The 22,751-nt window shown below is 40.6% G+C and overlaps 1 protein-coding gene and 2 non-coding genes across 4 annotated transcripts in view; 1 reads left to right on the top strand and 2 right to left on the bottom strand.

Moving 5' to 3' along the window:
• LOC139618672 (carbonic anhydrase-related protein 10-like) overlaps window positions 1–22,751 on the top strand; it is a 144,297-nt gene that overhangs the window by 103,165 nt on the left and 18,381 nt on the right. The window contains exon 9 of one of the 2 annotated variants that reach the window (XM_071474814.1): window positions 1,710–2,579. The exons of the other annotated variant lie outside the window; for it this stretch is intronic. Within the exon in view, the coding sequence (XP_071330915.1) occupies window positions 1,710–1,732 (23 nt within the window). The 3' untranslated portion in view covers window positions 1,733–2,579. Of the gene's footprint in view, window positions 1–1,709; window positions 2,580–22,751 lie in introns of those variants that run through there. 2 annotated transcript variants of the gene reach the window in all.
• trnai-aau (transfer RNA isoleucine (anticodon AAU)) lies at window positions 12,305–12,378 on the bottom strand. The gene has a single exon. It is a non-coding gene; the product is annotated as a tRNA-Ile (tRNA).
• trnai-aau (transfer RNA isoleucine (anticodon AAU)) lies at window positions 13,267–13,340 on the bottom strand. The gene has a single exon. It is a non-coding gene; the product is annotated as a tRNA-Ile (tRNA).

Below are 22,751 nucleotides of genomic sequence, written 5' to 3'. Positions count from 1 at the left end.
TTGAAGGCAAACCTGAGCCAGCCCAAACCATAAGCTGGCTTTGTGGGTGAGGGGGAGGATTTTAAATTCTTCTTTTTTTTCTGGCTTATTATGCCTTTATTTATAGGTACAGTGAGAGAGAGACAGGAAAGTTGGGGAGAGAAAGAGAGAGAGGGGATGACATGCAGCAAAGGGCCGTGGGTCGGATTCAAACCCCCGGCCGCTGCGGTGAGGACTAAGCCTTAATGGTACGTGCTCTACCAGGTTTGCCACCGAGGTGCCCGAGAAGATTTAGATTCTATTCTGGATTCTACAGGGAGTCAGTGCAGAGAAGCTAACACAGGAGACATATGGTCTCTTTTTCTAGTTCCTGTCAGTACTCATGTTGCAACATTTTGGACCAACTGGAGGATGTTATTGGGACATCCTGATAATAAGGAATTGGCAAGGGCAATTGATACAACCATTTGAGAGTTCCCAGGAGCAAAATGGCTCCAATAATTATGAAATGAAGTTTGGAACAAACAGGACTCTTGTGGGAGGGGGGCTCTGGTCAGAGACATGAACACTGATCAGAGTTGAGGGAAGGATGACTACAGACAGATACAGAGAGGTCCATGAAGAAAACCTGCATCATAGTGCATGTGCCCTTTCACTGGAGCGAGAGTTCACCATTCAGTACAACAATGACCTGAAGCATATGGCTAAGACAACGCTGGAGTGGCTTCGGCACAAGTTTCTGACTGTCCTCCAGTGTCCCAGCAAAAGCCTAGACTTAAACCCCATAGAACATCTGTGGAGAGACCTGATCATGGCTATCACAGAGACCTCCCATCCAATCTGAGGGAGCTTGAGAGGATCTGTCAGGAAGAATGGGATAAAGTGCCCAAATCCAGGTGTGCAAAGCTTGTAAAGAAATAACTCAGGAAGACCCAAAGCAGTAATTGCTCCCAAAGAGGCTTCTACAAAGTAGAAGTGGTGACTTAAGGGTCAACTCTTTCTAAAAGACATGTTTTCACTTTGTTATTATGAGTTACTGAGTGTAGATTGAACCTGCCCCAAATTTTTTAGCTTAAATGTTTATTTTAAATTGAATCTACAACACAATGAATTCAAAACTGAAGGGCTCTGAATACTTCTTAAGGTACTGTAAAAAAAACTGACTTGCCTTCACTTTACATCTAACAGCTACTTTGGGAAGCTGCTACCAACTTGAAAACAGAGAGAGCAAATCGATCAGATCCCGAACCTGTTGCCACATCCCAAATCCATACAACATACTGATTCTATATAGCAGGTACTATGTAGTACGTCATAGTGGCAACAACCACCTGTGACTGAGTGTCATGCAGGCTAAACTTCACAAAGAGAAAGCAAATGATTTTCTAAACATTTCTACATTTTTTTCCCACTGCTATTCTCAATTAATTTTGTTTGATGTTTTGTCTGCAAAGTCACTGTGAATACGCTACATTCTCATAACCTGCACAAAGTTTTAGTCTTTCCTCCCCTACCTTTTCTTCTTCTTGTCCTTTCTCAGAGAAACATTTTACTTTTCACTTTGTCTTTCTCAACTTCTGAAACCTGAGGCAGCCATTCTGTTTCACCGCACTCTCCTTATCCTTTCTGTTACTAATTATCTCTTCTCTTCTCTTCTCTTCTCTTCTCTTCTCTTCTCTTCTCTTCTCTTCTCTTCTCTTCTCTTCTCTTCTCTTCTCTTCTCTTCTCAGTGAATCAGTGGCTCCTGAAGTAGGAGATAAAAAGATGTCGAGCTGAAGCGCCGCAAGAGGAGAGGCAGGATGCATTTCAGTTTATTTCACACTGCCGATCCAGGCTAAGCTCAACAAACAGGAGCTGGACTGAGCCTGCTGTGGAGCTGAGAGACAACTAAAAGACAAGTCAACCAAACTGATCTCAGCTAAGCTCAACCGGACAAACTCCAGACAATTTGCTGTGTTGGCCTCCTACACATCCACAACCTAAGCTCATGCAGGCCAGCACAGTGAGGACACAGATCAGACTTTGACTCCAGAGTGTGAAATAGACCATGAGGACTCTGATGTCTACGCAGTATTATGTTTTTATTTGTTGTGTGAACTCACAAGAATTGGAGATGTAAAGACTCTGAATCATTTTCTCTGGCTGGTGTTCAGCGGGATGGACCTTATGGAAAGACTACAGCACGTGCTGTTTGGCTTTGATCATCACTTGTCCACATTCAGATACTGGCTGCAAGGCAGTAATGAAAATGATCATCCTCTGATTGGTGGAATAATTACATTTCTACTGATGGCCAGAAACCCTGGCAACACAACACACGAACACACAGCTGTGTGATGATGTGATTATATAACATGTGACATATAAAGATCTCGTGGTTCTGGTATAATATGGAAGATCATTCTCAAAGACAATGTAAAATGTGTGAATTTCAGATTACATAGCTACAGGGTGAGAAACAGGAAGTGACTGAAATATTTTACAGCCCTGAACACGTGTCAGAGTCACTGGAGATTGGGAAGGGATGGGTCACTCATTTTGCATGATTTTACAGTAGTTGACCTGTTTTCAAGGTATTTAAATAAAAAGTGGTGACAGGATTCACAATGCATCTGGTCCCTGCTTTGCACAGCAATATAAAGAGCAGTCCTTCAGTCTGCAAAATACAAGAGCTAACAGACACAACAAAAGTGCGCATCTAAAATTTGAAGCCCTAAATTGTTAAAGCTAATGACCACACTGACCATTTGCTTAACCACTTCCCCAAGCTGAAGGAATGGATTACCTGCTCTAATTGAAGCTGGAAATGTTAGCATGTCCATCTAATTCACTTAATTTACTACATCGTATCTACATAGGCATGGGGCATGTCATTGGCTATCTGCCTTATTTTGTAAGGTTACAAATTCTGTGGCTGAAAAAAGAAGCTAACACAAAGTTCATACAGTTCCTTGAATGGCCAACTGGGACTGGCTCCAAAAGCGGGTCAAACCCCATTCAGTAGACTCCTATGATAAAATGCTCAACTTCATTACTGTATGGAGGAGGAGGTGGGGGGTTAATATAACTCACTTATTTACATTTTATTAAGGCTTAAAATTATGTGTAATTCCCATTCTGGGATTGGCCGGCAGTTAGATGGAGTCAGGCACTGCTAAGATGGCAGTTGAAGAGCAGCCCACTGTGAGCTTCATCACCACTCATGAATAACCTATGTATGATCTCACTGAGGCTACGTCCATCTTTATGTACAGTCTTTGGTGTATCAGGTTTGGTCAGGACTTCAGCCAAACCTGCATTTAACAGTGTTATATTTGCCAAACTCATTGGTCATTGAGTTTGGTAGAAGCACGCTGAACCGTTTGACAATACAGAGATTAAAGCAGAAATCTAACCTCGTTTCCTTGTCTAAGTGTGTTTCTATAATTAACTTTATGTTATAACAAATAACATTTTAGCCTACACTTCTATGATGAACTATCTACTACACTGATCAATGACTGCTGACTTTTTAGCTGTAAGGTTTAGCTTTAGCCTCAGTCGGTTAGTGTTCACTATACCATGTCTCAAACACACATTGAAGCTTGTGCTATTACAAAAAAAAAGCCTGTGATATGAGATGAACTGCATCATGCGGTGCCAGAGCAGAAAACTTCACCTGCTGAGCAACTATAACTGAAGGGAGGTGGGTTTTAGCGAACGGTCAGTTGGACAGACAAGGCATAGTTAAAGAGATGTTCAAGTTTAAGGAACTAATTTCAAAATAAAATTTACATGATTTGAAATCATGTTGTCATGATTCAAACTGCTGCTGTCAACAGGAAAAGCATTGTTTTCAATCATGTTATTATTAAAGTCACAAATCTTCAAATTGTGCCCAAATCAATCATGTAATCTCAAGATAGAAAAATAAATGTCTCTGCAATACCGACGAATAGATCTCAGGTTAGGACATAATCTTCACGGGTCCACACACACAGACCTGAATATAATCTGAAGCCAGCCTGGGCGAACCCATCAAGACAAGTGAGCATGTGGAATTTTGCAGTGACTAAATTTGTGAAACGAGTGACCTACAGTATGCATATTATGGATGGATCAACACAGACATATCACCAGTCATCAGCTCATTTAATTGTTTTCTTCAGTTTACTGTGATGTTGTATCTCATGGGCGGAACAATGTAATTCAGTGCAAATGTAACTGTAATAAATAGATGGAACTGTAACAAGGGCGGAGACCAGCGTGATCATATGTAGCTCAGTAGAGAAATGCACAAACTATACCAAGAATTATGCACATTATTTCATTTGTGTCAGTGTCATCTGAAATAAGGTACGGTTCGAGTGGTACATTTTTACTTTTTGACATAAATGAATGCTGTCTTTGCATACTTAAAAGTCTTGGACCTCATGAAGTTAACCCAGAAAAGGAAGGAAGTGGGAAGTAAGTGAAAGTCCAGCACCTTGGGGTGGCCTCAAGAAAAATAATCATACTGCAACCCCAACAAATGAAATAGTAAAACTTTTATACAAACTCTCTGCAGGTTTTCCTGTCATTTCCAGTGCATCACACCATGTAAGTATATTTGTTGTCAAAAAGCTAAAAAAAACTGACAAACAAATGGAAGTTAAACTGGGTCTCCAGTGTAAATAGTGTCCACATAGCTGAACAGAAAATGAAAGCAAGAAATCAAGAAAGCGGCATCTAGGACCAAATATTAGAACTTAAGTTATAAAGTATTGTCCTTTGAATTTTGGTGATGTACTGATCGTTCATATCAACAATGCAATACGTTTAAAAATATACACTATTCATCTTCTGTCCTGTAATGGAGTTTCTGTGTTGCTCAGATCTCTTTCTTCTTCAGATATCATTACAGAACAGCGTTTACACAAGGCTTTAGGTGAACTCTGCAACTGACTGGGCTTTAATTCATGAGCATCGAATTTATGTCTGGTTCAATTCACTGTCGTCATCAATAGATGCTGTTCCAGCAGCAGCAGTTGCTCCCAGCAGTAGCATGTGTTGCCTTCATGAAAAGCAAATAGTCTAGTTTTGGTTACACTCCTCATTTTTTCTGTGTTTTATCAAACTTATTTTCTGCTTTTGGAGTCTAATTTCAGTTCTCTATCTTCGGTTTTGCCACTAAAAAAGGGTTCAAAATGCTCAGCGTTTACGATTGCATGAATGTAATATTTTTTTCATAGGTTGATCTCAAAATGTTCTTGAAGAATTCTTGCAGTGCTCCATTAGATTAGTCACTAGCACAGATATCTCAAAGGAGTTTTAAATCGAAAGCAACTGGACTTGGTCATTTGTCTAGGAAGACGTTTCACCTCTCATCCAAGAGGCTTCATCAGTTCTTTCTCGCACCTGACCAGGCCAAGATCTCTGCACTACTCAGCGACTCTAACACCTATGAAACTCTGAAACGAGACCCGACCAATGGTTATAAAAAGAAGGTGATAGAATGTCTACAACAACTGCAAAAAGAAGGGGTCATTGACAAAACACAATATTACCGGCTTTATCCCCAGGACTCCATCCCCTGCCTATATGGACTCCCCAAAATCCATAAAGAAGGGGCCCCGCTCAGGCCAATTGTCAGCAGCATAAACTCGGTCACATACAACATAGCCAAATACATAACCAATATCCTGGCACCTTTGGTGGGCAACACCCCACACCACATCCAAAACTCCATAGACTTTGTGAGTAAAGTCTGGAACTTAAAAATGGAGCCAGATGAAACCATGGTTTCCTATGATGTGACTTCTCTTTTTACCTGCATTCCAACCGTGGAGGCTTCGGCCACGGTAAGAGAATGACTCACACAGGACAACTCCCTGCAAAACCGAACAAATCCCAAACCCGGACACATTTGCCAGCTTCTGGATTTATGCCTAAACACTACATATTTCCAGTTTGACGGCAAATTTTACAGACAAAAACATGGCTGTGCCATGGGTTCACCAGTATCCCCCATTGTGGCAAATCTATACATGGAGGAGGTAGAGAACAGGGCTCTGAACTCCTTTGAAGAAACTACACCGAGCCACTGGTTCAGATATGTGGACGACACATGGGTTAAAATCAAAACCAAACAGGTGCAAGCTTTTACCGAACACATTAACTCAGTGGACAAAAACATCAAGTTCACCAGAGAGGATGTCAAGGACAATAGTCTGCCCTTCTTAGATTGTGACGTCCCCATGAAAAAGGACAGGAGCCTCCTCATTGGGGTATACAGAAAACCCACACATACAGACCAATATCTACTTTTCGACTCACACCACCCTCTGGAACACAAGCTTGGTGTTATCAGAACCCTGCAACACAGAGCTGATAACGTACCCACCAGCTCACAGGCCCAAAGGGTAGAACACAAGCACCTGAGAGGCGCCCTCACAACTTGTGGTTACCCTAACTGGACCTTTGTGAAAACTGCTTCTGCTTCCAGAAAGAAAAGTAGCAAAATGGTTGAGAAAGAAAAACCAAACAAGAGAAACAACATAGTCATCCCATATGTGTCTGGGGTATCAGAAAAACTCAGGGGGATCTTCAACAAACACCGTATCCCTGTGTATTTCAAACCCAGCAACACACTCAGACAGAGACTGGTACACCCCAAGGACAGAACACCACACACCCGAAAAAGCAACCTGGTGTATGCAGTCCAATGCAATGAGGAATGCAAAGACCTCTACATTGGAGAAACGAAACAACCACTGCATAAACGCATGGCCCAACACAGGAGAGCTAACTCCTCAGGCTTGGACTCTGCTGTCCACTTACATCTTAAGGAGAAAGCCCACTCCTTTGAGGACAGCAAGGTTCACATCCTGGACAGAGAGGACAGGTGGTTCGAAAGAGGAGTGAAAGAAGCCATCTATGTGAAAGTAGAGAAACCATCCCTCAACAGGGGAGGAGGCCTCAGACACCACCTATCTCCAATTTACAATGCTGCCCTTTCATCCCTTCCCAGGAGATTCAACAATTTAACCTCAAAGAAATACAACTGTTCACAAGTGGCATGTGACTCCAACGACTGTCGTTATAACACAATAGGGCTCTAACGAAGTCGAAACCAACTCTCCACCAAGACAGTCACTCTAATGACTGTCGCTGGCACACGGAGCACAAAGGGAACCAATGACATCATCAGCCTTGTGAAAGCCCCTCCCAGAGGTTAAAAATACTTGGGTCTCCACACCAGATAGTTGGACCAGTCCCAGCCTGGTCAGGTGCGAGAAAGAACTGATGAAGCCTCTTGGATGAGAGGTGAAACGTCTTCCTAGACAAATAACCAAGTCCAGTTGCTTTCGATTTAAAACTCCTTTGAGATACTATGACCTGGACAAATGAGAATATTCACAGGCTTACTAGCACAGATACTTCCAACAGCCGAGCCTGGCTATCTCCAAAATTCAGAGATATGTCTTCCATCTCTAAAGCTCACATTTCAAAATTTTATATCTCAATGATGTGCTGTAACTTTTACAGATAAGCAAGCAGAACCAACAACCACCAGGATTATTCTTTTGAACTGACAGTAAACATATCAAATGTGTAGTATAGAGGAAAATGTCTCAAAATCACTTCTATGGTAATCTTTAACATGTTTACCATTAACTGACAATGCATTTTCCTGCCTCAGTGTTGCACAGAGGAGACGCTAGAACTTCAATCTTGTGGAGTCGTAGCGTTTATTTACTGACAAACAGCCTGAAGTGCACATATATGTTACTGCTATGTTTACAGCTACACTGCTAACTTCTAATTAACAAGCTACCTCTCTGCTGCGGTCACCAGCATCACCGCTCTCTTTCCCTCTCCATGCACAACCTATGTATTGAGCTATTCCTGACAGGAGCTATGCTACTCCTGTAAAAATATTCTGCCTTAAACTTCTCAAATTTACTGCAGATCTTGCACAGAGATGATACATTTGCATAATTTGCTCATTCACTTGCTGCTGTTGTCTCTTAACGTTTAATCCACAGGTTAAGGTCTGTCTGCACATGTGCATGATGTGTGCAAAATCATCAATGATCTCAAAACAGTAGAAGCTGAGTCAAGGACAGCTTGCACACTTCAGCTGAAGATAATCACCAGTCAAAGGCCCTGTTCAGACCTGGTAGTAACATGCATCTTCAGTGATCTGATCACAAGTGGTCAGCTCACACCTGTTCACACCTGCTTTAAAATGCGTCTCCAGTGAGCACTTGAAGTGCTTCCCTGCTTCATATGCTAATAAACAGGTATTTGGTGTTGTTTTTAGCCAATCAGGCTGATGGCTAAAATGTGCTTCTGTATATGTGTGTGTGTGTATATATGAATGAGTGAGAGAGAAAGCTAGGGAGCGAGAGCGGTATGGAGCGTTTCAGTGAATTAATGCGTTGCGCACAGCTCTACAATGAAATAAGGTTGTAGAAATATTTATAATTTATAAAACATTTTAGGTTAATTACTAATCATGTGGCTTGGACACATTTGCGTTCATACTGCTAAAGAATGTGGCCACATGTGGCCCAGACCTCTGAATGTGGTCTGAGTGATCAGATCTCAAATGTGTCCTGAATTCGTCCAGGGTGTGTTCACACCTGTACTTAGAGCTTTCCAAACCTCCAAATCAATCTGCTTCCCTCTCTGCTTGTGAAACTCCTGCCTTTGTTAAAGGGACACAGTCATACCCACAAAATGACAGTAATGATAGTTTCAACAGATGGAAGGCAAGCTAGGTTGATGATGCAACCACAGGTGGGCAGTAAATTACATGATGAATGCAAACAGGCAACAGATCCTATATTAGACAGAAAGCTGTTCTGAGATAAGATGTACTTCAATTTCAGTATCATTCTAATTGATGTCTGTTTTTAGCCTAAACTGGGCACTGACAGCACGCCACTGTTATATCTTCTTTATTGAATCTGTATAAAAACAAATGAGAAGTTGTGATACAGACTACTTCATGGCTGGGGACCAGTCCAGGAGTCCCTGCCCTCAGTTGTGTGTTTCTTATTTCTACTATAAAAGTGTCACTCGATGATGTTCACATATAAATATCATTACATTAAACCTCCAAACTTTAGAGCAACTTCTCATTATTGAATTTTATAATTAAGCGCTATAATCAAAACATTTGTGAAATTGCCTTTTGTACTAATGGTTTGTGATTACTGCCCAGTTGCCATGATTCAAGATATAGTAGAACCATATTAACCATAACTTATGTGGACGCTGGACTCATGCTAGCTGGTAGGAGTGAACTAGGCTGTCTCATCAGGGATCTGTCCAACTGGATGATCAAGTGTCCCACTTACAGATCAAGTAGGACACCAAATAATGTCCACTAAAGCACAACTAACAAATTAAAGGAGCTATTTGTACGTTTTATTATTCTTACATAGCCAACGTTAGCATTAACAGCTGTCTACTAACCAGATCAGAAGAATCTTTGCAAGTTCAACATCAAACCTCATTCCTTTACTCAAAAGAGCTGTCTCCACCAGCTGAAATTGGTTCTTTTCTCCTACTGAACCACCTAGCTCCAGTCCAGCTGTGACTGTAGCATCCCGTCACCCCGAATAATTAGCACCTCTCAGGTGGTGTATTATAACCTCTTGTCTTGTAAACGCAACAATGGCTCAAGCTCTTGGCAAGACTGGTAAGTAAAGAGCTGTTAATGCTATAATTGGCTATGAAACAATAGCAAAACTTACAAATAGTTCCTTTAAAAAATAATTAGAAATGAAACCATTAGCTTTTTAAAACACAGTGGCAGTACACATGAATATGCCAGTAAGTACAGGACTAAACCACCCAAGTTCAAACTATTTTATTAAAAACCCATCAACTCAAGTATAGCCCCCCTAAGCACCTCTATTTACCACGCAAACATAGATTAAGATGCAGCTACAAAATCAGTAATATAGAGGAGGAAGATAAAAGGATGAGCATGTGCCATTCTGCTGTTGAGAAATGAAATGTTGATGGGCTGTCAGGATGTTCTGGTTCATGCTGCCAGTAAAGTAAATAATAGATCCAAGTTCAGCTTACGTGTTTGGTTGGAGACATACCTATATGATGTAACATGCACAACATAATCTTTGCTGTAGTTCTAGGATGACGTGGATAGCAAAGTTATAAAGAAAGCACTATCCATTATCCTTCCACTGTTCCACTGTGGAAAATCACTAATTTAGCAATAATTAATAACAAAATAAAAGATTTAGCTAGAATTTTACAGAAGCCTAGGGCAGCTTTTTTCCTTTCACTTAGACTACATTCTTGCAAAATTATAACTTAATTATCATATTAAAGATATTAAAGAAAGTGCAGGTGTAGCTGTAATGAAAGTCTTTGTGTTCTCAAGCTATGTGAGGTTCCTAAAGGCAGATCTTCTTTATACCATTATACATAGTAGATTGTGAAACAGTTAGACCTACAGTGGGAGCACCAATGGTCTATAAAGGTATACTGTGAAGACAACCAATTTGTAAGGAAAAATAAACAAATTATTTGACGAATTGAAATCTTGACCTGATGATGGTCCTATGTGAAAAGTTAGGCGATACAAAAGTTCTACAAGATCATGAAAATGTGTGACCCATGGTCATCAATACAACTATTTTCAAGACATGTCAGTCTGAACTACCATGTCAATCTGCTGGTGTGATGTAAAAGGAGCAGTAGAAAATAATAGTTTTATTGGTAGCCTGCCATCAACTACGGCCATGTTCAGACCTGGTATTAACATCTGTCTCAGGTGATCTGATCACAAGTGGATAGCTCGAAGTATAGGTCTGAACGCACCCAGGACACATTCAGAACACATTTGAGATCTGATCACTCAGACCACATTCGGAGATGGTCTGAGTGATCTTTTAGCAGTTTGAACGCAAATTCGTCTTGGCCACATTGAAGTACCAACTAATCCACTGATGTCCTCTCCCTAAGTCTAGCGAGTCCCTTCACAGTTTCAAAATAAACCAGAAAAATTTACTATTTCTAATGGATAGACCCTTATTTCACTGCAGAGCTGTGCGCAATGCATTGATTCGCTCCACCTTTCATTACTGCTCGCTCTCTATCTCTCACATGCACAAATATACAAATATACAAATATCTTTTGCATTGACAAAAGATTTGTCCATTGGATATGCTAAAAACAACACTGAATACCCGTTTATTTGCATATGAAGCTGGGAAGTATAATCTGATCTCAAGTGGTCACTGGAGAGGCATTTGAAGAAGCATTTTAAAGCCAGTTGTGAGCAGATGAACTTAGAGCTGACCACTTGTGATTGGATGTCTCAGGGCGCATGTAAGTACCACGTCTGAACAGGGCCTATGACAGCACTGAAGTATCCATTGACAGTGATGGGTGCATTAGAGTCATTTGTTTGGCTAAGTTCAAAAAGTGTTCATTATTGGCTAGTATGGGGATTGAACCAATGGGCTTGGCATTATTAGGACCACACTCTAACCAGTTGAGCTAAACAACCATATTTGGATGTTCTTCCTCTGGAGTCTAAAAAGGGAAGATGAAATAGAAGTCAGTCTAGTTCAGCGGTTGAGTTTGGCATGATCAGCTCCACCTTCTTTGGAAAGGAATTAGCAAAACTGAAACAGAGCTTTCTCAGATTGTAAGCGATAGTGGCTTTTACCAGTGTAATTTTTCTCAGTGAAGCAAAATCATAATTTTTTTTTCAAATCTTCCGTACATCACTGTAGCAATTGGTGTTTCCATGACACAAACAATCACTTAAACATCCAGAGATAAGCAGGATGCAATTTCCAACCATGACGGGACTTGAATCCTGAATCTTGTGATCTGAACTCAAATGCCTTGTCCATTAGGCCCTATGGTCACACAAGGCTAACAGTTCAAGGGGTTGTTGCATTTTCAAATAGTTTTTTCCTTTTTGTTGGGCTCAGCTCAAAGGTACATTTTTTTTTTAAATGTTCGATTTATAGATAGTGGAAGATAACACTTTCATTTGTAGCCTGCCCTCAACCATAACAGCACTGAAGCACCCATTGTAAGTGATGGGTGCTTCTCACTGAAGCATTAACACAATGGGTCTTAAGGGTCATTAGGACCTTTTACGCAAAAAAGAGGCCTCTTTGTTGGGCTACACCCAAAAATTGTTTGCAGTTACAAGTTGGAGTAAATCACAGACTTTTTCATTATAGAGTGGAACATGAGTGCCATATTGGTAGTCTACCATTATCTATGACAGCACTGAAGCATCCGCTGAGAGTGATTGGTGCTCCTCTCTAAAGCTTTAGCACAAGGGGCTTTAAAGATTAATGCTATTGTCCAGTATGGGGATTGAACCCATGACCTTGGCATTATTAGCACCACGCTCTAACCAGCTGAGCTAACCAGCCATATTCAAAAGCCTTTCCTCTGGAGTCAATTAAGGGAGGATAAAATAGTAATCAGTCTAGTTAGGCATGATCACCTCCACCTTCTTTGGAGAAGAATTAGCAAAACTAAAACAGAGCTTTCTCAGATTGCAAGAGGTAGTGGCTTTTTCCAGTGTATTTTTCTCAGTGAAGCAAAATCATTATTGTTTTTCAAAGCTTCCTTACATCACTGTAGCAATTGGTGTTTCTATGACACAAACAACAATCACTTAAACATCCAGAAATAAGTAGGATGCAAATTCCAACCACCAAGGGACTTAAACCCTCAATCTTCTGTTCGAAGACAGATGCCTTGTCCATTAGGCCACATGCTCACAGGACTAATATTTTAAGAGTTTTTTGTGTTTTCTAATTGTTTTTACCTTTTTGTTGGGCTCAGTTCAAAAGTACGATTTTTAAATAAATGTCAGATTTATTAGAGAGTGGAAGAAACCCCTTTTATTTGTAGCCTGCCATAAACTATCACAGCACTGAAGCACCCATTGTAAGTTGTAAGTTGGACTAAATGACAGAGTTCTTCTTATATAGTGGAAATTGACTGTCATATTGGTAACCTATCATTATCTATAACAGCACTGAAGCACCCACTGAGAGTGATGGGTGCTTCTCTCTAAAGCTTTAAGACAAGGGGCTTTAAAGATTGATGCTATTGGCCAGTGGAAGAAAACCCCTTTATTGTAGCCTGCCCTAAACTATTACAGCAGTGAAGAATCCATTGTAAGTGATGGGTTTTTCTTATAGAGTGAAAAGTTAATGTCATATTGGTAGCCTACCATTATCTACGAAGCACCCACTGAGAGGGATGGGTGCCTCTTTCTAAAGCATTAACACAGTGGAGTTTAATACTATTGGCTAGTATGGGTAGTGAACCCATGACCTTGGCATTATTAGCACCACATTCTAACCAGCTGAGCTAACTAGCCATTTCAAAAGTGGTTTCCTCTGAAGTCAAAATAGGGAAGATGAAATTGCACTCAGTCTAGTTCAGCGGTTGAGTTTGGCATGATCAGTGCCACCTTCTTTGGAAAGGAATTAGCAAAACTAAAACAGAGCTTGCTTACATTGCAAGAGGTAGTGGCTTCTTTTCAGCATATTTTCTCAGGGGAGCAAAGTCAATGTTATTTTTCTAAGCTACATTACATGAGTGTAGCTCTAATTTGTGTTTCTATGAGAGAAACAATCACTTAAATATCCAGCGACAAGTATTCTAACCACGAAGGGAATCAAACCCTCAATTTTCTGATCTGAAGGCAGACGCCTTGTCCATTAAGCCACATGGTCTCAAAAGGCTAATATTTTAAGGGGTTTTGTGTTGTCTAATTGTTTTAACCTTTTTGTTGGGCTCAGCTCAAAGGTACAGATTTTTTAAAAATGTCTAATTTATAGAGAGTGGAAGATAACACTTTGATTTGGAGCCTGCCCTCAACTATAACAGCACTGAAGCACCCATAGTAAATGATGGGTGCTTCTCACTGAAGTATTAACACAATGGGTCTTAAGGGTCATTAGGACCTTTTGTGCAAAAAAGGGGTGTCTTTGTTGGGCTACACTCAAAAATTGTTTCCAGCTACAAGTTGGACTAAATCACAGACTTTTTCATTATAGAGTGGAAGATGACTGTCATTTTGGTAGTCTACTATTATCTATGACAGCACTGAAGCATCCGCTGAGAGTGATGGGTGCTTCTCTCTAAAGCCTTAACGCAGTGGGCTGTAAGGATTGATGCTATTAGCCAGTATGGGGATTGAACCCATGACATTGGCATTATTAGCACCTCACTCTAAGCAGCTGAGCTAACCGGCCGTGTTTAAAAGTCTTTCCTCTGGAGTCAAAAAAGGGAAGATAAAATAGTAATCAGTCTATTTCGGTGGTTGAGTTCGGTGTGATTACCTCCACCTTCTTCAGAGAGGAATTAACAAAACTGAAACAGAGCTTTCTCAGATTGTAAGATATAGTGGCTTTTTCCAGTGTATTTTTCTCAGTGGAGCAAAATGATAATTTTTTTTCAAAGCTTCCTTACATCACTGTAGCAATTGGTGTTTCCATGACACAGACATTCACTTAAACATCCAGAGATAAGGAGGATGCAAATTCTGACCATGAAGGGACTTGAACCCTGAATCTTCTGATCCGAACTCAGACGCCTTGTCCATTAGGCCCTATGGTGACACAAGGTTAATATTTTAAGGGGTTGTTGCGTTTTCTAATAGTTTTTTACTTTTTGTTGGATTCAGCTCAAAAGTGTGTAGTTTAAAAAAATATCAGATTTATTAGAGAGTGGAAGAAAACCCTTTATTTGTAGCCTGCCCTAAACTATTACAGCAGTGAAGAATCCATTGTAAGTGATGGGTTTTTCTTATAGAGTGAAAAGTTAATGTCATATTGGTAGCCTACCATTATCTATGAAGCACCCACTGAGAGGGATGGGTGCCTCTCTCTAAAGCATTAACACAGTGGAGTTTAATGTTAATTATTATTGGTTAGTAGGGGGATTGAACCCAGGACCTTGGCATTATTAGCACCACACTCTAACAAGATGAGCTAACCAGCTGTCATCACAAGTTTTTCCTCTAGAGTCAAAAAAGGGAGGATAAAATAGCAATCAGTCTAGTTAGGCGTGATCACCTCCACCTTCTTTGGAGAGGAATTAGCAAAACTAAAACAGAGCTTGCTTTGATTTTGACAAGTGTCAGATTTATTAGAGTGCCAAAGGTAATAGTTTAATTGATAGCCTACCATTAATTCGTATTATAGGGTCTTACTAAGTTGATCACTTTAGACAGGTATAGGACAAAATCAAGAAGATTTGGCATAGGAAGCTGGCAAGAGGAGCACTTGTCCTCCAGGACAATGCACCAGTGGCATTGGCTGCCATTCAGGAATTCAGATTTAACCTCATCCAGCACCTGCCCTTTTTACTTGTTTTGTCACCCTTAAACCATTACCTTTTCCCCATGATGAAAAAGGTCCCCAGGGGTTGCCAGCTTGATGTGTTGATGACTGTAGATCTCTTTGTATAGGTCCAAGATGCCAACTTTAACAACAAATAAGGAGTCTGTATGCTTCCATTACACACTGGAATAAGTGTGTAACTGTAGGAAGGGACTTAAAAATAAATGTGCAAAAGGATTTCTAAAATTGACTTCTTATACTTTAGGCACTGAATTTATCAACAACTTTCTTTCATACCATGGTTTTTTAGTTGTTGGTTAGAATCAAAAACAAGAAAACCAAATTCAAAAAATGGTACAGTTTTGGTGTTTGCTAATTGAATTGAACAATTAAGAAAGGAAGACTGGTGGCATGGAAATAAAAGTTAATGCATCAAACTAAAAGCCAAGGAGACAGAATGGCTGTAATTGTAACGTTATGTAAGCACAGGATCTATACAAGCTTAACATTATAGGATTGATAGTTAGAGATCACCAGTTACCATTTTTGCATTGAAATCATTTCATCATTGAAAATGATAAATGTGAAAAAACATATTATTGCCACTGTAGCCATTGTGTTGGTGCATGCTGCCGCAGGAATCTCTCTGTGTCTGATCATACCTAGACCGGGTCTGAGTAGGGCACAGCTCTGATTGCCTTTGGGTCTGTTATCAACACGTTATCAACATACACAGACCAACTGGTTCCACCCCTCCATGATCTTGATAAAGAATGAAAATTGAAGAAAATGGCTGACACTAGTTCTTGTCTCCATCAGTTTAATCCCAGCATAAACGTCTGCAACCAAAGAGAGAGATCCACCCACAGCTGTAGGCCGCCTGAAAAGCTACACTGTATTTGACCTAGATCCTCTGTTAAAAAGTATGTGTTTTTTTTCACGGACACAGCGAGCGACGTGATTTGTCTGCAAATTCCACTCACAAGGCGTTTCTTATCAAATATTTATCCTCATTTTGGATTCAGAGCTGTAACTGTGAAGAGGAGTCTGTGAGTGTGTGTACGTGCGTACATGTGCCAGCCTGTTCTCTGTGTAGGGCTGTGTGTGTGTGTGTGTGTGCGCACAGCCATGCATATCCATCCACCAGCTCTCAGCTGGGCTGTATTTTGTCAGATTAAAGTAGGTCTGATGCAGGGTGTTAAGCAGCCTGCTGTCTGTTTTGGTTTCAGTGTCTATCACAATATCAGCCATGGGAATATCACACTCTGCTCTGCCCTCAGGTTAGAAGCATGCTACTTCTCTGGTTCGTTCACTCTCTCTGTCTCCATCTCCCTGGCACTCACTGTATCTGTATCTTTCACCCCTTGCATCTCTGTCACACTTTGTTGCCTTCTGATGCAGACCTGTGCCGGAATGATGAGCAATAATGTAAATGTCATTTTAAAGTGTGGCCAAAACTATGCAGACTGTCTTGTCCATTTTTCTGTTTTCTGTCATTGTTTGGACTGGTTCCCTTGTTTTCAATTAAGCTTCATGTTACATGATATATTGGTATTTAATGGCCAGATTCCAACTTTGTGGCAACAATTTGGTAAAGGTCCTTTCCTTTTTGTGTGTGCGTGGTTTCCCTAGTTTGATGTGGAAGAACTGGACAACCTTGTGCAGAGTCCTTATTTCAACCCCATCCAACACCTTTTAATATTTTTTTCACTACAGGAACACAACTCCCTGAAACCTGGAGCTTCCCACAGCTTTTAAGAACCTGAAAATTTTAGTTCTAGGTTCTACCTCATATTTCCACTGTGTTCTTCATCACGGAACATTTTAGATATACTTCTTTGAAAAAGGGATATAGTTCATATGCCAGTAAAAAGGTGACACCTGTTTGATAGGAAACCTTACTTGTGGAACTTGTTATAATGAAATAAGAGACAGAATGGAGCGAAGCCTAGTGTACTTCAGAGCAGAATGCAGGTAGGCTTAAAAAAATCATCACATTGCTTAAAGGGAGGAAGTTGGAGTTGCTCTATAGAACGTGAGCTTTTTAGCCATGCTACTTCATGGGAATCATATAATTTAAGGTTTCTACTTTGTTTGTGATAGGGTTTCAGATCAGTTGATGTTCTAACTAACACAATGTTTGTTTGAAGCAAACTGACACCTTTGCCCAAATATCAATAAAAAAATGAAGGGTGCAGAAGTTGGGGTATTGGATTGGCCTGTGGCATATACAACTTTTATGCTGGAGAGTGGAGATCTGCAGAGTCACAGACTGTAATTAATATTTGCTTCATTTTAATCTTTCTTTCGCTGACTTTAATAGAGAGTCGTAGTTGCCCAGCTGTATCCTGCATTATTTTAATTTTTTTTTGGTCTCTTGGGGGCAGTGCATTAAACATTAAATTAGGACTGGTTATTGTCACTGATTTCCCAGATCAACTCACAAAGTCAAGATTCAGTGCAATTTTTGATTCAGTTTGATTCATTTCAATATGAATTCAGTTAGAGATATTTCAGTTGCGATGCCAATGGGGAGAAGAGAGAGCAGCAGAGACCAGGAACAGCTGTCAGACCCGGACAGAGGAGTTTTTGAGGAGTTTATTGTGACCAAAATCAGCAACTAGAAGACATATCAGAATGCTACATGTAGTCAATTGGTTATGTTGTTTGATAGCTTGTAACTGGCAGTGGCTGACAGTGTTTGTGGCTGTGCTAATGCAAACTTCCTCTCTCTGTACTGACGGGGGAGCAGCACGAATCAAGATGGTTAGTCATCGGAGAGTCTCAGCCACATGTTTGAGCCACAGTCAGACCCCGACTCAGATGACGAGTTTAGCATCTTTTATTTGTTTATGCTGTTTGCTAGCTTGGCAGTGGCTGACACAGTGTTAGTGGTTGTGGTAATTTTGGTAATGCAAACTCTAGCTCTCTGTACTGACAAGGTTTCAGGTTTGTTTTTCCTTGTCCCCAACGTTGATGTTGTTTTGTACGATGTTATGTATAAATCCCTGACTGTCACTGGTTCACTGCAGTTCCAAGGTGCAAATGCGCAGCCAAGGTGATGACTGCTTATTTTGCCCATGGCATGTTTTGTATCACATCACAAAATCATGTGGACACATTAATAAGATTAAAAACTTGATTTTCATCGGGGGAGAGGGGTCTTTAAGCATACTGTGGTTGCAATGTACTGATAAAGAAAGATTTTATTTAAAAAAACACTACTATTAGACATTAAAAACCATAGTAACTAAGATAATCTGGAGATAGGATTTCAAAGTCAGTGCCCACCCACTTTAATGATTTTGTAGCTGAATGGGAGCAAATCCCTGCAGCCAGGTTTCAAATGTCTATGAAAAGCTTTCCAAGAAGGAGGATCTAGATTTTTACAGCAGCACATTAATACCCATGATTTAAGAGGAACTTGTTCAACAGTTACATACAGTATGGATGTCATGTTCCGTTGTCCATATAGCTTTTGAGCAAAGCTGCAGCTGCTTCTTGCTTTCTCATGTCCTCTCCTGCATTCCTTCTTCACTCCCTAGTTTTCCACACACCCTCAGCTTCACACATACATACACAAACACACATACACACACATTTTCTCTCTACTTCCTCTCGCTTATACTCCCTCTCCTCTGCAAGGAGAAATATTCAGGAACATCTTCCCTCTTCCTCTTTTCTGTCTTTACTTCCCTTGCTGTTTTCTGCTGCTTTTCTTCTTCTTTATCTTCTTTTTTTTTCCATTTTCCTTCCTCCTTTTGCTACACTCTCTTCCCTCTCTCTGTCCAAGATGTCTGATAAGTATTCAGTGGCAGTACCATCTGATTTGGCACTGAACACCATGAATGATACATGACTTGCACCAGGTTTAACCAAGATTACAGTGTAAGTTTTTGCTTTTTTCCCCCCCACAATTGTGGCATCGCAACCCTTCCAGACTGTGTATTATTTGTACCCTAGAATTAAATTCTACCAGAACGGGAACACGTAATCCCTCCTCCATCTTTCCACTAAATAAGATCTGTGGATTCAGAGAAAATGTGGAGGTTTAATTACCATTAGTGATTAACTAAATGCTTGAAGCCTGTGTGAAGGTGTATGATACAGCAAACTCCATTTCCCACACATGACCTGTAAAAGAAGAGTGCCTGAACCTTACACCTGGAGGAGGTGGTTAGCGTCTACCAAATGAGGATAAAAGCAACATCCAGTAGCTCCACAGTTATTTTTTAGTCATATTTAGTTGTGTTCCTAGCTTTATATACAGTCTATGGTTCTTAGCTGGCTTGTTAACGTTAGCTATCATTCAGCCCAGATGCAGGAGATGCAGTGTTTGATGCTGTGTGAGGACAGGACTTTTGAAGCTGTGTGTGGTCACTGGGGCTAACGTGGTAAAACTGAGCTCACCTGACCTCTGTAGCCTCTCTGCTTGAGGCTTGTGACTCACCACCACTACACCTGCAACTACTAGTGTAGCACACCTGAATCACCAAGTGTAGACAGTTGAGTTGCATTGAGGCAATGTGAATGCCAGGTTTATTTAAAAAAAAAAAAAAGACAATATATCTGGTTCTGTGGCAGCGATTTTGATGCTTTTTTAAACTACTGTATTTCCTTAAATAAGAGACATGTTTCCGATAATGGCTGGCAGCATAGTCGACATCAACAAATAAAGGCCAGCTCCAAATACAGACCAGGGAAAATTACTTCACCGAATACTGATTAATAAGTAATGTGTATGCATTTGTGGAATAACTTGTGTGACACTGTTATTGAAAAAAGTAATCGAATAATTATTTAATACAGTCCTTAGCATTATAGCTTTTTCTGAATTATCACTACAGAAATTGGTTTACATGAGCTTGTAATGAATTATTGATAGTCTGAGCGCTATTAATTATTAAACTGCAGTGGCATTGTTGAAGCAGTCAGTCAAACTGTGCTTCTCTTTGCTATTCTTTTGTCAGGTCGAAAAACTTGTGGAGCAAGAGATTCTGATTTGTAAACACAGTGTGCAGAGGGTGAAATTTATTTAAAAAGGGGTTCACCTTGGACCCAATCCAGTCTTTCACACACATTAGGCTGTCCTGTGAACAAGTCCATAGGTCAGGGGCGTCAAACTCAAATACACAGGGGCCAAAATTTAAAACTTGGACAAAGTCGCGGGCCAACATTGATATTTATTGAAAAAATCTTCCTCCAGATATAACAATGAACCTTTTCATATGGACCCAAACAAGTTTTGCTTAAACACTGAATATGGAACAAGCAAAGCTTAATACTATACTATAATATATAACTTAATATTGCACACATGTAAAATCGAATTTCAAATAAAAAAAACACATCAATGGCATTCATTTCTTAAATAAAACAGTAACCTTTTTCCACAGGCTAATAATAAATTTAAAAATAAAATAACAACAATAAATCAATTAAGTAATAATAATGTTACTCCTGTTTTCTGCCTTTCTTTTCGCCATTTTTGGGAGGGGTAGCACGGTGTCAGTAGTAGCATGAGGTCGCTATGACTACTGTCAACAGAAGAGAGGGTGTTTATGGGTGTTGTCCTGATTGACGCGCCGAAACACCAGCAGAGCATTCTGGGATTTGTAGTTATCGTGTCATACTGCACTCCGCTCGCAAGGCGTTTGCCCCAGAGCATGGCAGTAGTATTAGCAATACATGCGCTGTATAATACCAGCGGGCCAGCTCTAGTAGTAATTTGGTATTGTCTCGCGGGCCAAATATAATTACACTGCGGGCCAAATTTGGCCCGCGGGCCAGAGTTTGACACCTATGCCATAGGTCATTTGTGCAGCAGGTTGTTATTGCCCATAGTTACGTTTTGTTGTTAGGTGACATCTAGTGGCCGTAGTAATGATGACAGGAGCAACGAGAAAAGTGCAGTGATGTAGTTTATAGAGCAACACATCAGGAGGAGGTTGTGGTAGATGGATGAGTCAGCAGAACACAGGAATATGGCACCTGACATCATAAACCTTATTCAGGTTGGAGGACTGGATGACATACATTGATTTCCTGCCACAATATCACCATTGACTGCCACTTGATGATTTTCAAGTATTTTTAACATTTTCAATGAGTAAAATCCTTTTTCATTGTAGAGCTTCACACAGTGCATTGATTCGATTAGACTGTCCTTGCCCCGCTCACTGTCTTTGTCTCTCTCTCTCTCTCTCTCTCCCACACACACACACAACCCACACACACAGACACACTTTGACAACAGACAAGTCTGTGATCAGCCCCTCCTCTCCTTATACAAAACAGAATCATTTGGGGGAGGTAGGATTGCTGTTGGTTTTTCCAACGAGAAGACTGCTATCATCTGCAGCAGGTACACGACCTCCGCGACCAGGGGTATTAGCGAAACAGTGCCCAGAAAAACTGAAGAAAACACACATGGGAAAGCTGAACAGTGGGACCAGTGTGATTACCTATCAAATTAATTTGTTTCCAATTAATTTGTTTGGCTACAATCACCGCTGCTGTGGCATCTGAAGCAGCAAGAGAGGGTCAGGAAGGGATAGGTGTAGCTCAGAGGAGGAGGAGGATAGCAGCCAACACGCTGGAAGAAGTAACAGGCGAGATTGACAGCAAAGAGAGAGACATAGCTGCATATATTGTGCAGGTACATGTTTGTCACGTAGTACACAGCTCCAGAGATCCTTTGTTGAGATGGGATAAACTTCCAGAAGGGCAACCATCTCTGCAGCACTCCAGCAATCTGGGCTTTTTGTCAGGGTGGCCAGACAGAACCCCCTTAATTAAAGACATATGAAAGCTGCTTGGAGTTTGTAAAAAAGCACATAAAGGACTCACAGACAGTCAGAAAATCAGATTCTTTGGTCTGATGTAACCAATATTGAACTGTTTGGCCTTGATTCTAATCATAATGTCTGGAGGAAACCAGGCACTGCTCATCACCTGCCCAATACCATCCCAGCCGTGAAGCATGCTGTGGGGGCGTTTTTCAGCAGCAGGGACAGGGAGACTGGTCAGGGTTGAGGGAAAGCTAAATGGAGCACAGTACAAATCTATCCTTTAAATGAAAACCTGGTCCAGAGCGCTCAGGATCTCAGACCAGGCCAAAGGTTCACCTTTCAACAAGACATTGATCCCTAAAGGCAGGGAAGTCAGAAAGTATTGAAAGAAAGACTGAGCACCTTGTTGTTTTGGTCTTCTCAAGGGATTTGTGACAATAAGAACTGGAATTACTGCCTTGTGGTTGTACGCCTCCTCCAACCAGCCAAGTTGCAGGAAATATGGTCACAATCTCTCATTCCTCAGTTAAGGCATTGGAACACAGGGGTGTTTTTGCAGAGCATTATGATGTCACAGTGAAGTTGACCTTTGACCATTTGAATATAAAATGTCATCACTTAATTCTACCCTTATAGGCATTGGAGTTAAAT

Source organism: Trachinotus anak, unplaced genomic scaffold (assembly GCF_046630095.1).
Source record: "Trachinotus anak isolate AG129_WGS33_773 ecotype Australia unplaced genomic scaffold, CSIRO_AGI_Tana_v1 ptg000003l, whole genome shotgun sequence".
In the NCBI taxonomy this organism is placed as follows: domain Eukaryota; kingdom Metazoa; phylum Chordata; class Actinopteri; order Carangiformes; family Carangidae; genus Trachinotus; species Trachinotus anak.
This window is presented reverse-complemented; position numbering and strand designations above follow the sequence as displayed.